We start from the raw sequence: 13715 nt of genomic DNA, 5'->3' as shown, positions 1-13715 counted from the left end.
AACCACGCGTTAGGACGAATCACCTTTGAGAGAAAGCTACAAGATAGGCTGTAGTTTCGAATTCTCCTTACACTGGTGAATTCTCGAAATTTCGTCGCCCAAACTGAACCACTTACCGGGTCTATCGGGCTGCAATGCCTTATGAGTTGGGAACTAGCGGCCCAGACCCGGCACTGTCCGACAAATCTCTAGGTGGCCATTTCCGTTCCGGAGACCGTTACTAAGGGAACGGGGCGAGGCTCTGCGCTGACCCCACCGTGGTTTTGCCTAGGCGGGCCAGAGAGCTTCGGGGGCGTGGTTACGTAAAGGACGCACGCAGGGGGCGGGACAGACGCGAAACCGGACCAAAGACCAGGTTATGTCCCAGGGCGCATGCGTACGATGCTTGCCTGCGGCATACCTGGAAGTCCTCGGCGGCCTTGGGAAAGGTGAAACTATGGAAGCTGAAAGTGCCCCTGCCGGCCGATCTTTGCGAGAAGCCACCCAGCGAAGGTTGCAGAGGTTTTCAGAGTTTAGAGGTACCAAAGGAGGAACCCTAGCACCTCCCCTGCAATGGATAGGAGTGCTTTACGTGCTGGGATATTTGCTGGAATGCCACTTCCTTTTACTAATCACCTGCGGACCTAGGACACTGGCCCAGGCGGAGCTGATGTTCCTGTTTTTTATTCTTCTGTCACTCTGCTTTCTTTACGTTGTGCTTGTTGCTTTCCTCCTTTAAGTTTACTTCTTATTGCATATGTGTGAGGAGGATGGAGAAGAAAGACATTTATTGGCCTGACTAGTGAAGCTATAAATACAAGTTAAACATTTGGTTAGTTCATTAACAAAAATTACTTCAAATAAACCTAAAAGATCTAAAGCATAGTGTTTTGACGCTTATAAATACAATTTTAACTTTCTTCCAGTCCCTACCTATTTCACCAATTTGTTCCATAATGTGAACGCTTACTAAGAGAAAAGCCAAACAATATGGAGGAATTATGGACAAAATATTTAAAGGGTTAGAAAAATTTTTTTAATTTTTTTAAAAGACTATACCACTTGTCATTTCTTATACAACTATCTAATAGGTTATGTTTTTATCGACATTACTGCTCTTAAAAATACAGAAAATAGTACTTAGATAACCTCACCATCAGCCAAAAGTTCAGTCTATCTTTTGTTGAGTTCAAGGAATTGGGAACTTTTCTGTTATCCGGAATTTGGTATCATTCTCTAATAACCTTTGTAAGCTTGCATGATTCAGCTTAAGGTAATTAAAAATTAATGTGCCCATATTTATAAACACCAGCATTGTAGCAGTAGATCCCTGGGTTTAATCTTTCTTAGCCAACAAACATTAAGTCCTACCCATATGTGAAAATTGATTTTCAAAGCTGGAGATTCATTGATTGCTTTGGCTCCTCTTTTTATTTAAGAATTGAGCTCATCTTTAGCAAGTCAAAAGTGCTTCTCTTAATCAAAAAACATTTTAACTCTCAGAATATCTAAGTAAATGGAATGGTAGACCAAAAAAGGAATAAGTGATCTAAAAGAGAGGAAGAAATAGAATTTGTCAACAGTCCTTACAAGAGAAAAAGAATTTGTCAACAATCCTTATTGGAATTATTTTGAATCCTGCTAGCTGGACACTCATTATTCCCAGATTCTCAAAAGAAGAAGATACATTTTTGGAGATACTGTCGCCTCTTTCTTCCTTTTTTCCAAATAGGTAAAACCTGTAACAGCTAGAGAATTCTGATAATATTTATCTTTTCTTTCTTTATGCACATAGGCAAATCTATGGCAGCTGGAGAATTCTGGGACATTGTTGCAATTACAGCAGCTGATGAAAAACAGGAACTTGCTTATAAGCAACAGCTTTCAGAAAAGCTGAAAAAAAAGGAGTTACCCCTTGGAGTTCAATATCACGTTTTTGTTGATCCTGCTGGAGCCAAAATTGGTATGTGTTTATGGTTAGATTTATATCATAAGTTGTGGGTAGAATAATCATTGAAGAAAAGTTTTCCTGTGGCTTGCAGTTTATGGACTATGTGTGTTTCCACCTGTAGTCTTTACAAATATAAAAATTTTTAATGTAAATTCACTTTTTAAGAAAGATAAAAGGGATAGCAGGTGTTTTTGCACATTGTGGACATACCATGGAAAACTTCCAGAATATTATTCTATGTTAAAATTTATTAGTCTTAGTAAAATTTATTTTGATGGTAAACATTCCTTTGAACCTTATCCGTAGTTCTTTTAAGTTCCCTCCAAACTCCACAGTTTGTTCAGAAATTAAATGAAGGGAGCAAGTTAGGAAGAATACATACTGCCTCTTGAGACCACAATGCACAATGTGAAAGAGCATAGTCTAATTGTTATTGTAAGATGTTTACTTTTAAAAACAAGTTGTCAGCTTTGCCTTTTGACCTTCACTTATAAATAAAAATACATGCCATTTTTCTGGGGGCCGTTTTCCATGTGATACTTAAAGCGGAAGCCCCTTGATACCAGATTTAGGATATTTATATTTAATTTTGGCATGTCCTAATTAGCCAATGTTTTAACCTTTGTAAAATGTGGCCAGTACTTCTATGATTCTGATGTTTGAATGAGATTTAGGCACAAAATGTTAGGTAACTTGTCCAAGGTAACGAGTAAATGGAAGTTATGTTTACTTCCATTTGTAAATTTTTAGGAAACTTACATGATTTTTAGGAAATCAGGTTCTAAAAACCTTTTTGGAGAGTAAATCTAAGGCACATATTTGATCATATGGGAGAATTATTTTAATGAATTTTATGGTTCTTAAGTCCAAATGAATGTGCAAATTTATAGTCTTCTAGTGCCTAATTTATCATTTCTTTCTTTATATTACTATTTTCATGAAAGGATTAACTCAACTTTTATTACCAAGGCCTGATCTCTGGGTTTTATTACTAATTATTTAATTGCCAGGAAATGTGTATTTAATTTGATTCTTTTGCCTGTACCTTTGGTCTCTGCCTAGTTAATTTTAGCCAAAGGATCTTATCCTCAAAGTTATAACACCTAAATTTACTGTAATAAAATAAACCCTGCTTTTTAACTTTAAGGAAATGGAGGATCAACCCTTTGTGCCCTTCGATGTTTGGAAAAGCTTTATGGAGATGAATGGAATTCTTTTACCATCCTATTAATTCACTCTGGTAATGTTATACTTTACTAATATACATTTTCTTTTAGTATTTTACCCATGATATCTCAGGGACGTTTTTTACCCATACCAATACTTCTTTCTTTCATTTTGTTCTTTTGTTTTGAAGTTAATTCTGCTTTGGAAGCAAATATTTCATGTATTTCTTGATATTGTTAGGTTGTTAGTAGCATAATATCTTTCACAAAATTTAACTTTAAAATTATGGATCACGTACATTATCAGCTTTTCATGGACATTGTTCCATTTCCCTAAGATAGAACTCATCGAAATATGAGCATTTCTTGATAATGCTTTAGAAAGGATTCTTGCTTTAGGGGAGAGGCTGCATTAGTACTATGATTACCAGACTTTAGACAAAACCTTCTGTTACACATTTTTATCTAGTTATTGGTGGCCAAAGTCTATAATCCTTAAAGAGTTAAAAAACAAAAGAAAAGGTGTGACAGAACATAGAGTTGACAAAGTATAAAAGAGGGGAAATCCCATACAAATAAGGTGGTAGAAATATAAGAAAGAAATAATCTCAGAATAAAGGATAGTTTTCAAATTGGACAAGCTTGGTTGTATTAAAATTTTGGTTGTATGATAGAAACCTCTGTTACTTTCCCTCTGTGAACTGAGGACTGGTGAAACTTTGACATGGACCTGCACTGTTCAGTTACAGATATTTTAGAACCATTTGTCCATATGGTTACCAAGGCACTTTTCATTTCTTATGATTCACACACACAACAATTCTTTTTAAAGATGATATCAAGTAAAGCATCCAAGTTCTAATTTTAAGGTTAATTTAAAAGGTTAAAAAAAAAGGCTTAGAGTTTTATTCCAGAACATTATTATTATTACCAATTTAGTAAAAATTAAGTTAGACACCAGAAAATATATACAATTAATCCTGGAATAACACAGGGTTTAGGGGTGCTGACCCTTACACAGTCTGAAATCTGCATGTAACTTCGTAGTTGAACTTCTATAGAGGTGGTTCCAGTCTGCATATCCACAGTTTCTCATCAGGGATTCAACCAACCTGGGGTCATACAGTCTTACAGTATTTATTGAAAAAAATCCTATGTAAAGGAATTGGTATAGTTCAAACCCTTACTCTTCCAGGGTCAAGTATAATTAAAAATAGGTAATTCTTGTAATGTGAAATTTTACTGTTGGTTAGTATTTGGAAAATGAAAAAGAAAGTATTAACTCCTGTTGGTTGAACAATGTACTCTGAGGTGAGTGCTTTACATCTATTATTGATGTAATAATAATAAATATAATAAATATAATATAATAATAAATAAAGCATTATTCCACATCTGCTGTCTTAGAGTAAATACAAAGATAAACAATTAAAAAATGGTATACCAGAATTTAAACCCATTTTTATGTGACTCTTTCTACTGTCTCTCACTATAATTAGTTACATAGTTACATAAAATGATGTAACCAATTATAGTGTATTTAATGTATTTAAGAGAACACACTTTTCAAGGAATTAAGTCATATGGCTCATCATCGTTGGAAAAGCCTTTTTAAATTAAAAACAAATATATATTGTAAAATGCTTTTATATAAATGTACCTTTACTGCTTTTAAATGTAGGTAATAATTTGATGAAAAATGTTGCAACTGGAAATTAGTCTTTAATAGATAATTATGTATACTGGTTTTTTGGTGACATTTTTCTCCCATGAAGGGGATTTTTAATATGGTAGTTTACACATGGTTGAAATTTACTGTTTAAACTGTAGATACAAGATCATATTTTTGCTCATTTTCCTTTTTACTTGTTCTATAGTTGATTCAAAAAAGTGTCATAGCCTGTAAAGCATATTTAGAATTCTTTCCTAGTCTAGAACTGCATTATATCAAATCTTTACAGGAGAATTGCTCTTTGAATTTGAAATTTGAAATTTATTATTCTTCCCTAGGGTATAGTAATGCATATATTTTAAATATCTTTAGAGATATTTTGTGTTGTAACTGATGCTCCTACATTTTTAAATCTTACAAACAATCTTATAAACATTTTAAAACAGTTATTTTGTTTAATTCTATATAGGTGGCTACAGTCAACGCCTTCCAAGTGCAAGCGCTCTGGGGAAAATTTTCACTGCTTTACCTTTTGGTAGCCCCATTTATCAGATGTTTGAATTAAAACTAGCCATGTACATTGATTTCCCCTCACATATGAATCCTGGGATTCTGATTACCTGTGCAGATGATATTGAACTTTATAGTATTGGAGAATCTGAGTTTATTAGGTTTGACAAACCTGGCTTTACTGCTTTAGCTCATCCTTCTAGTTTGACTGTTGGTACAACACATGGAGTGTTTGTCTTAGAACCTTTTAACCATTTAGAATATAGAGACCTCGAATACAGAAGTTGCCATCGTTTCCTTCATAAACCCAGCATAGAAGAAATGTATGAGTTTGATGCTGTGTGTACACCTAGAAATTTTTTTCAACAGGAATTTGCTGGGAGTGACATGCCTTCTCGTAAATTAGAGCCTGAGTATGTCTATACAGACAGCCTATTTTACATGGACCATAAAACAGCAAAAAAGTTACTTGCTTTTTATGAAAAAATAGGTACGCTACAGTGTGAAATAGATGCCTATGGAGACTTTCTTCAGGCTTTGGGACCTGGAGCAACTGTGGAGTACACCAAAAACACATCAAATGTTACTAAAGAAGAGTCAGAGTTGGTAGACATGAGGCAGAGAATATTTCATCTTCTTAAAGGAACACCATTAAATGTTGTTGTTCTTAATAACTCCAAATTTTATCACATTGGAACAACAGAAGAATATTTGTTTCATTTTACTGCAGATAGCAGTTTGAAGTCAGAGCTTGGCTTACAGTCTATAGCTTTTAGCCTCTTTCCATCGATACCAGAATATTCTACTAACAAACCCTGTATTATCCAAAGTATACTGGATTCAACATGTTCTGTGACACCTGGCTCAGTTGTGGAGTATTCCAGATTGGGGCCTGATGTTTCAGTTGGGGAAAATTGCATCATTAGTGGTGCTTATGTCAAAACAACAGCTGTCCTGCCTGCATATTCTTTTGTGTGTTCCTTAAGCTTGAAGATGAATGGACACTTAAAGTATTCAACAATGGCATGTGGAGTGCAAGACAACTTGAAAAAGAATGTTAAAACATTGTCAGATGTAAAGTTACTTCAATTCTTTGGGGTCTGTTTCCTGTCATGCTTAGACATTTGGAATCTCAAAGTTACAGAGGAACTATTCTCTGGAAACAAGACATGTTTGAGCTTGTGGAATGCTCGTATTTTCCCAGTTTGTTCTTCTTTGAGTGATTCAGTGACAACATCCCTAAAGATGCTAAATGCTGTACAGAGCAAGTCAACATTCAGCCTGAATAACTATAAGCTGTTGTCCATTGAAGAAATGCTTTTCTACAAAGATATAGAAGACATGATAACTTATAGGGAACAAATTTTTCTAGAAATTACTTTGAATAGGAAGCAGTCTGATTGAGAGACATCTTATTAAATATTGTATTGGAGAAGGAAATGGCAGCTCACTGAAATATTCTTGCCTGGAAAATCCCATGGACAGAGGAGCCTCATGGGCTATAGTCCATGGGGTTGCAAAGAGTTGGACAAGACTGAACTTCCGAGCACAAATATTGTATACTTTGCCTTTCTTGATTGAGCAAGATTGCAAATGCAGGAGTTTTCTGTAGACAGTTGGTTTTTAATTGAAGTGAATTAATGAAAATTACATTAACATGATTGATGTAGCACAACATTAATAACAAAAATATAAACCTTTTTAATAAAAATTAATATTGTAGTGCTATAAGTTTAGAAAAATGAGTTTTTAAAGTTTTATCACTATTTTAACTTTTCTTATAAAGATGGATTTGTGGAATGTTATTTATTCACAGAGTAGTAGAACAGTCTTAAAGGTGATTTTATAAATAAACCTTTAAAGTTTTTCATCTTCTTTTGGACTTTGGTTCAAATGAAGTTCTAAGTATTCACTGGCAGTTTTCTCCTCAAGTGCATTAATCCTATTCTGGTGAACTATTATAAGCATGCCGTACTATAGGGTCTTCAAAACACTGTAAGAAATGATGTAGAAGTACGTTTGCAGAAACAAATCTGTGGCAGACAGATAAAATCAGTGCTTAAACTATTGTGATAGTCTTAAGAAGTACAAACTGTTCTGAAATGAATGATAAAAGTCTCTTTTATTAATCTTATCAAAATGAAACCAAAAGGATATATGTGCTGTTTTATACTTATAAACTTGAACCCATGTTTGTGTATCTTAAAATTTTTCCCCAAAATTTCATCTATAGGAAAGCATACATACACATAAAACTCAAGAATCTGTATAGGAAAATTTTGGAATAATTGGGATTCCCTGATAATTCATATAAGTTCATTTTGGACATTATCTTCATCCTCCCTCATGAATCCTTTAACAGAACTATTAAAATTACCAGATGGACAGATTTTTACTTTTCATTTTTTTAATTTTCTGACCATGCACTAGTAATGACACTGAGAAGCAGTAAATTGCCAAAAGGTAGACAGCAGGAAGGAGCCAGAAAAATAGAATGACTGTGAAAATATACAGATGATAAACAGCTTCAAGACAATAAAAGTTGGCTGGAACTCTGAGCACTGTGTTCTTATTTTGGTATAGGCACATATTTAAAATGTTTTCATACCAAAATCTAATAATAGAAAAAAGTTTTGTCAAGAGTTTTGTGTTTTAACATGAATAAATTGAAATAGAACTGGTCTGTGCCTGTATTATTTATATGTCAATATGAAATTAGCATATCAATATGAAAATAATTGTTTGATAAACCAGAAGTGATTTATCAGCAAGTCTCAATTATGATATTTATGTGTATTTTTTCCAAGTTTCTTCTCAAGAGGAAAATAAAGATACATGGTAGCTGTTGTTTACCAATTACTGATTTACTTGCAGAGGTTTCACAGGATGTTATGTGTCATTCATTAAAAATTCATTGCTATATTTCTAATCTAATTGATTTAAGGTACCATCAGTTATTAAGAATCATTATATTTCATTGAAAAAGAAAACTGCCAATAAAATAAGATGCAATGCTTTTCTCATTACTTGACATTTTTATTTATTGGAAATCTTTTTGAAAAGCACTTATATAGATTTGTTTTATGTAACCCTTTTGCATATACATGTAAAGAAACAAAAAAGTGAAATATTAAAAAACAGTCAAAACTTTCCATAGCTTCACATCTAGAGACAAACTTTTCTAAAGCAGTATTCAACTTAAAAGTGGTTGATCCAAGTGTTTCCACCTAGTACCACCTTTGCTATCAAAGGTATTGATAAAGCTGCATATTCTTCAAGTGCCACCACCACACTCCTGCCTGGATTGACCTTCAAGCCGTGGCCACCAGATACTTGTTCTGCAAGTTGGATGCTGATGCTTTATTACTTGATGAATTTGTTTCACTTTTGCCTTAATCACATCTCTTGAAGGTGGTCGGCTTCTATTTAATATCAGTGGGAGGTTTCTGAGAAGTTGGCGGTCACCAGGTTAATCATATTTCTGCACGATGTATGAATGCTAAATTGCTTTGAAATATTATCTGTTCCGAGGATTTGGCAGTGTCTCCTTTAATATGCACCTCTTGGTGTATAGTACCACACATGTACCACTAGCACTGTACCTAACTCAACCAATGTGATAATCCCATGCATGAATAAGTACGAAATTGAACATTTTCTCTTCCTTTATCATCTTTACTTCATAAAATCACAGCCTTTAAATCATAGGCTTTCAAGGTTTGTAAAGGACAACTACTATTTGTAAATAACTATATTCTGTAAACTTACTGATGAATTAATAATGACCAAGAAGAGCATAGAAAAAATGCAACTTTTGATTATGATCTTCTATCTTGGGCATTTATCTTCCAAACTAAACAAAACAGAAGTAAAGAGTGTGTATTAATTATATAAAGTGGAAGTAAATTTTCAAAAATCCAAGTAATGCTGACAGTCACAAAAATTTGATGGAATGAATCCAGAATTGCTTCTCACAAGCAATGATCCACTCATCTTCTGAGTCTAGACAATATTACCTCTGTTAAAGATTACCAAATTTAGCACAGAGCCAAAATCAAATTTTGCCTGCTGCAAAATATATGCATGGCTATCATGGCTGATAACTAGCATGCTACACCTGCCATTCACCTACACCAAAATATCCTCTGGACTTGAGCACCTTAGAGACCCAAAATTTAGGAACCTTGATGTAATCTGAAAGAGTTTAAAAAAAAAAAGGAAAAGCATTTATCAATTTGCTTAAAATTGTCAAGCATTTCAGGTGCTCTTTTTGTTTAGCTAAATGAAACCCAAGTCTTCATCTATGTCAATAACTATTCTTATAGATTAATGTTAAATATTTCAGGAGAAATATTTTAAGCTACCATGAGCTGTATTGTTCATGTTAGTACCTCAGTCATGTTCAATTCTTTGCGACCCCGTGGGCTAGCCACCCCCTCCAGGCTCCTCTGTCCATGGAATTCTCCAGGCAAGAATATTGAAATGGGTAGCCATTCCTTTCTCCAGGGGATTTTCCCTATCCAGGGGTTGAAGCCAGGTCTCCTGCATTGCAGGCAGATTCTTTACTGTCTGAACCATGGAGGAAGCCCATTATTTTTAAGCATAGTTTAACTTAAATCTTTTGTTCCTATAAAATATGTTTGCTGCTGCTGCTGCTGCTAAGTCGCTTCAGTCGTGTCCGACTCTGTGCGACCCCATAGACAGAAGCCCAGCAGGCTCCCCCATCCCTGGAATTCTCCAGGCAAGAACACTGGAGTGGGTTAGATAAAGCCAATTTGTGTTGTGGTTGAGGAATACAACTTTTTTTGTTTATACTTAGTGAAATTATATTATTAATAATTCATGTACAGAACTTTGTCACAAGTCACATTCTCCTTCCTTTCAGTACTGATAAGCTCAATTCCAATAAGCTAGTATTCATGTTCCCATTTGTCAGAATGGGAAATTTCGAGCTCATTTGTTTTTAACGTATTATAAAGAGCAAATTGCATCAGTTTCTGGTGGGAAACAACCAGTTCCTGTCTCTGACAGAGCTATCTACATGAGCCACAACAAGCCAAATATGCCATATCATTCAGACTTGCCAGTTTGGGTGTACTCTAATAGACCACAGTTTTGGATTAAGTTGAAAATTGGAATAAAGGATCTAACTGGAAAATGGGCAGAGAATCTGAATAGACATGTTTCTTTGCTTGTCCTGCATCTTTGGCCTGAGGGGCAGGCTTCAGATTTGTGTTTTTCCAAACTGCTGTTAAGGAACATTGGCTATGGACACAACCTTGGTACTCTGCATTTCCTTGCACCAGCTCTCTGGCATCTCCAAAAAAATGAGCTCACTCACTTGTCTTGGGCTTCCCAGTTGGCACTAGTGGTAAAGGAACCTGCTTGCTAGAGCAAGAAATGTAAAGAGACATGGGTTCTTTCCCTGGATTGGGAAGATCCCCTTGAGAGGGAAATGACAATCCACTTCAGTATTCTTGCCTGGGTAATCCCATGGACAGAGGAGCCTGTCAGGCTACTGTCCATGGGTCACAAAGAGTTGGACACGACTTGTCTAGGGCTCCTATTTTTGCAATTGCTACATATGGGACACCTAGATTACCTGACTCTGATGGCTAGTGGGACTTGGGTTTGTGGTCCCACAAAACAGTATATATTTGCATACTTTTAAAGCTGCTGAGTGAAGGTCTGGCTTCCAGTCAGCCTGAATCTAGATAATGATATCCTCCCCTTTGAGATATTGACAGGTCTTGGAGCATCTTTATCTTCTAGGAGCTATTAAAATATCATAGCTTTTTGGACAAACACAAAGATTTGAAGGACAAGAGCTAGGGTGGGTTGAGTGACAAGGTTCATCTCCTACGTGAGATCACTCCTTTAGACAGAGTAAGGTGATGATTTCATCTACTGTGGACAAACCAACACAGAAAGTTAAGCAAAATGAAACAGAAGTATGGTACAAATGAAAGAATAGTATAAAACCTATACTATACAGTGGTTAAAAGCTGAAAACCTTTCCTCTAACTACAAGAAGTTAAGTATCCCACTTTTGTTAGTTTTATTCAACAGAGTTTTGGAAGTCCCAACCAGAGCAGTCAGGCTAGAAAAAGAAATATAAGGCATCCAAGTTGGAAAGGAAGAAGTAAAACTGTCACTATTGCAGATGGTATAATACTATATATAGAAAACCCTAAAGACTCCACAGAAAAATAAAAATAAAACACAACTAATGGAAAATTAGTAAAGTTGCAGGATACAAAATCAAAGCACAAAAATATGCTGTCTTTCTATAAACTAGTAAGAAACTACCAGAGAAATTAAGAAAGTAATTTCACTTACAGTTGCATTGAAAAGAATAAAATGGCTAATATTAAATTTAAAGAGTTAAAAGTCTTGTATATTGAAAATTATAAGGCATTATTGAAAGAAATTTAAGAAGACACAAATAAATGGAAAGATTCTATGCTTGTGGATTGGAAGAATTAATATTGTTAAAATGCCTATTCTACCTAAGGCAATCTACAGATTCAGTGCACTCCTTATCAAAATTCCAATGGCATATTTCACAGAAATAAACCAAACAATCCTAAAATTTACATGGTACCACAGAAGATCCCTAGTATTGAGAAAGAAGAACAAAGTTGGAAGCATCACACTCCCTGATTTCAAACTATACTATAAAGCTATAGTAATTAGAATAGCATTATATTGCATAAAAACCACCACACAGATACAGAATAGAGAGTCTAGAGATAAAACTATATATATATATGTTAATATACATTTGTATGTGTATATGTTGATTAGCTTATGATAATGGAACCAAGGGTATACAGTGGGAAAAGAACAGCCTCTTAAATGAAGCTGGGAAAACTAGACAACATGCAAAAGAACGTAACTTCTACATTATCCTACACTATACACAAAAGTTAACTCAAAATGGGTTAAAGACTTGAAGTAATACCTGAAACCATATAACTTCTGGAAGAAAACATAGACAGTAAGCTTCTTCACATAGGTTTGGTAATGATTTCTTGAATCTGACACCAAAACAAAAGTAACAGAAACAAAAATGAGTAAGAGAGACTACATTAAACTGAAAAACTTCTGCACAGCAAGGGGACCCATCAACAAAATGAAAAAGCAACCTATTGAACAGCAGAAAATATTTGCAAATCATATATCTAATAAGAGCTAACATCCAAAATATATGAATTCATAAAACTAAAGATTTGATTTAAAAATGGGCAGAAGATCTAAATAGATATTTTCCAAATAAGACATACAGATGGACAAAAGGTATGTGAAAATATAATCAACATCATTTGTCATTAAAGAAATGCAGATCAAAACCACAATGCAATATCACCTCACATCTGTTAAAATGGTGTATTTTAAAAGACAGGAAATGATAGATGTTGGAAAAGATATGAAGTAAAGAGAACCATTGTGCATTGGTAGGAATGTAAATTGCTGCAGCTACTATGGAAAACAGTATCAAATTTCCTCAAAAAATTAAAAATAGAATTACCACATGATCCAGCAATTCCTTTTGGAGTATTTATTCCCCTAAAATGAAAAGTGAAAGTCACTCAGTCGTGTCTGACTCTTTGCAACCCCAAGGACTATACAGTCCCATGGAATTCTCCAGGCCAGAATAATGGAGTGGGTAGCCTTTCCCTTCTTCAGGGGATCTTCCCAGGTCTCCCGCATTGCAGGTGGATTCTTTACCAGCTGAGGTATAAGGGAAGCCCACAATGCTAATTCAGAGATATATGTACCTCCGTGTACATTTCAGCATTATGTTTGCAATACAGTAGTTGATATGGAAACAATGTAAGTCTTCATTCATGGAGGAATAGTTAGAGAAGTAGAATACACACACACACACACACACACACACATATAATGAAATGGAGTAATGTGGGATTTAAAAAATATTAGCTTGGTGCACAAGTGTGGTTTTGCATTGTTGAACTTTGCCATTTGATACATTCTTGGAATACTTTCATGGAATGCATTCTTAAATGTGGTTACATTATGCATCCTTGTAATGCACATTTCTTGCTTTATACTTTTTGCTAATGAATTTTTACTTGCTGTTTATATTATATGTGTTTTAGGCTATGGAAATGATGTTAGACAAAAAGCAAATTTGAGTGATTTTCTTACTTGAGTTCAAAACGAGTCATAAAGTAGCAGAGAGAAACTCACAACAACACATTTGGCCCAGGAATTGCTAATGAATGTACAGTGCAGTGGTGGTTCAAGAAGTTTTGCAAAGGAGATGAGAGCCTTGAAGATGAGCATAGTGTCCAGCCATTGGAAGTTGACAATGACCATTGAGAGAAGCTGGTCCTCTTCCAACTGCAGGGGAAGCTGCCCAAGAACTCAGCACCAACCATTCTATGGTTATTTGGTCCAGTTCAGTTCAGTC

At 34.9% G+C, this 13715-nt stretch overlaps 1 protein-coding gene across 2 annotated transcripts; it reads left to right on the top strand.

Annotated features, from left to right (window-relative positions):
• The first annotated feature begins 399 nt into the window (after nucleotides 1–399).
• FPGT (fucose-1-phosphate guanylyltransferase) lies at nucleotides 400–8258 on the top strand. 2 transcript variants are annotated; one of them, XM_068966746.1, is made up of 5 exons: nucleotides 400–518; nucleotides 1775–1942; nucleotides 3078–3170; nucleotides 5238–5301; nucleotides 6064–8258. In XM_068966746.1, exons 1-5 carry the CDS (start codon nucleotides 437–439, stop codon nucleotides 6680–6682), a joined length of 1026 nt encoding a protein of 341 aa, XP_068822847.1. In that variant the 5' UTR covers nucleotides 400–436; the 3' UTR covers nucleotides 6683–8258. The 2 variants fall into 2 exon arrangements, with proteins under 2 accessions (XP_068822847.1, XP_068822846.1); XM_068966745.1 differs by having other exon boundaries at nucleotides 5238–8258.
• The last annotated feature ends 5457 nt before the right edge of the window (nucleotides 8259–13715 follow it).

This window comes from Capricornis sumatraensis, chromosome 2 (assembly GCF_032405125.1).
Source record: "Capricornis sumatraensis isolate serow.1 chromosome 2, serow.2, whole genome shotgun sequence".
Lineage (NCBI taxonomy): Eukaryota > Metazoa > Chordata > Mammalia > Artiodactyla > Bovidae > Capricornis > Capricornis sumatraensis.
The sequence above is the reverse complement of the archived record's forward strand: the minus strand, read 5'-3'. Positions and strand labels throughout refer to the sequence as shown.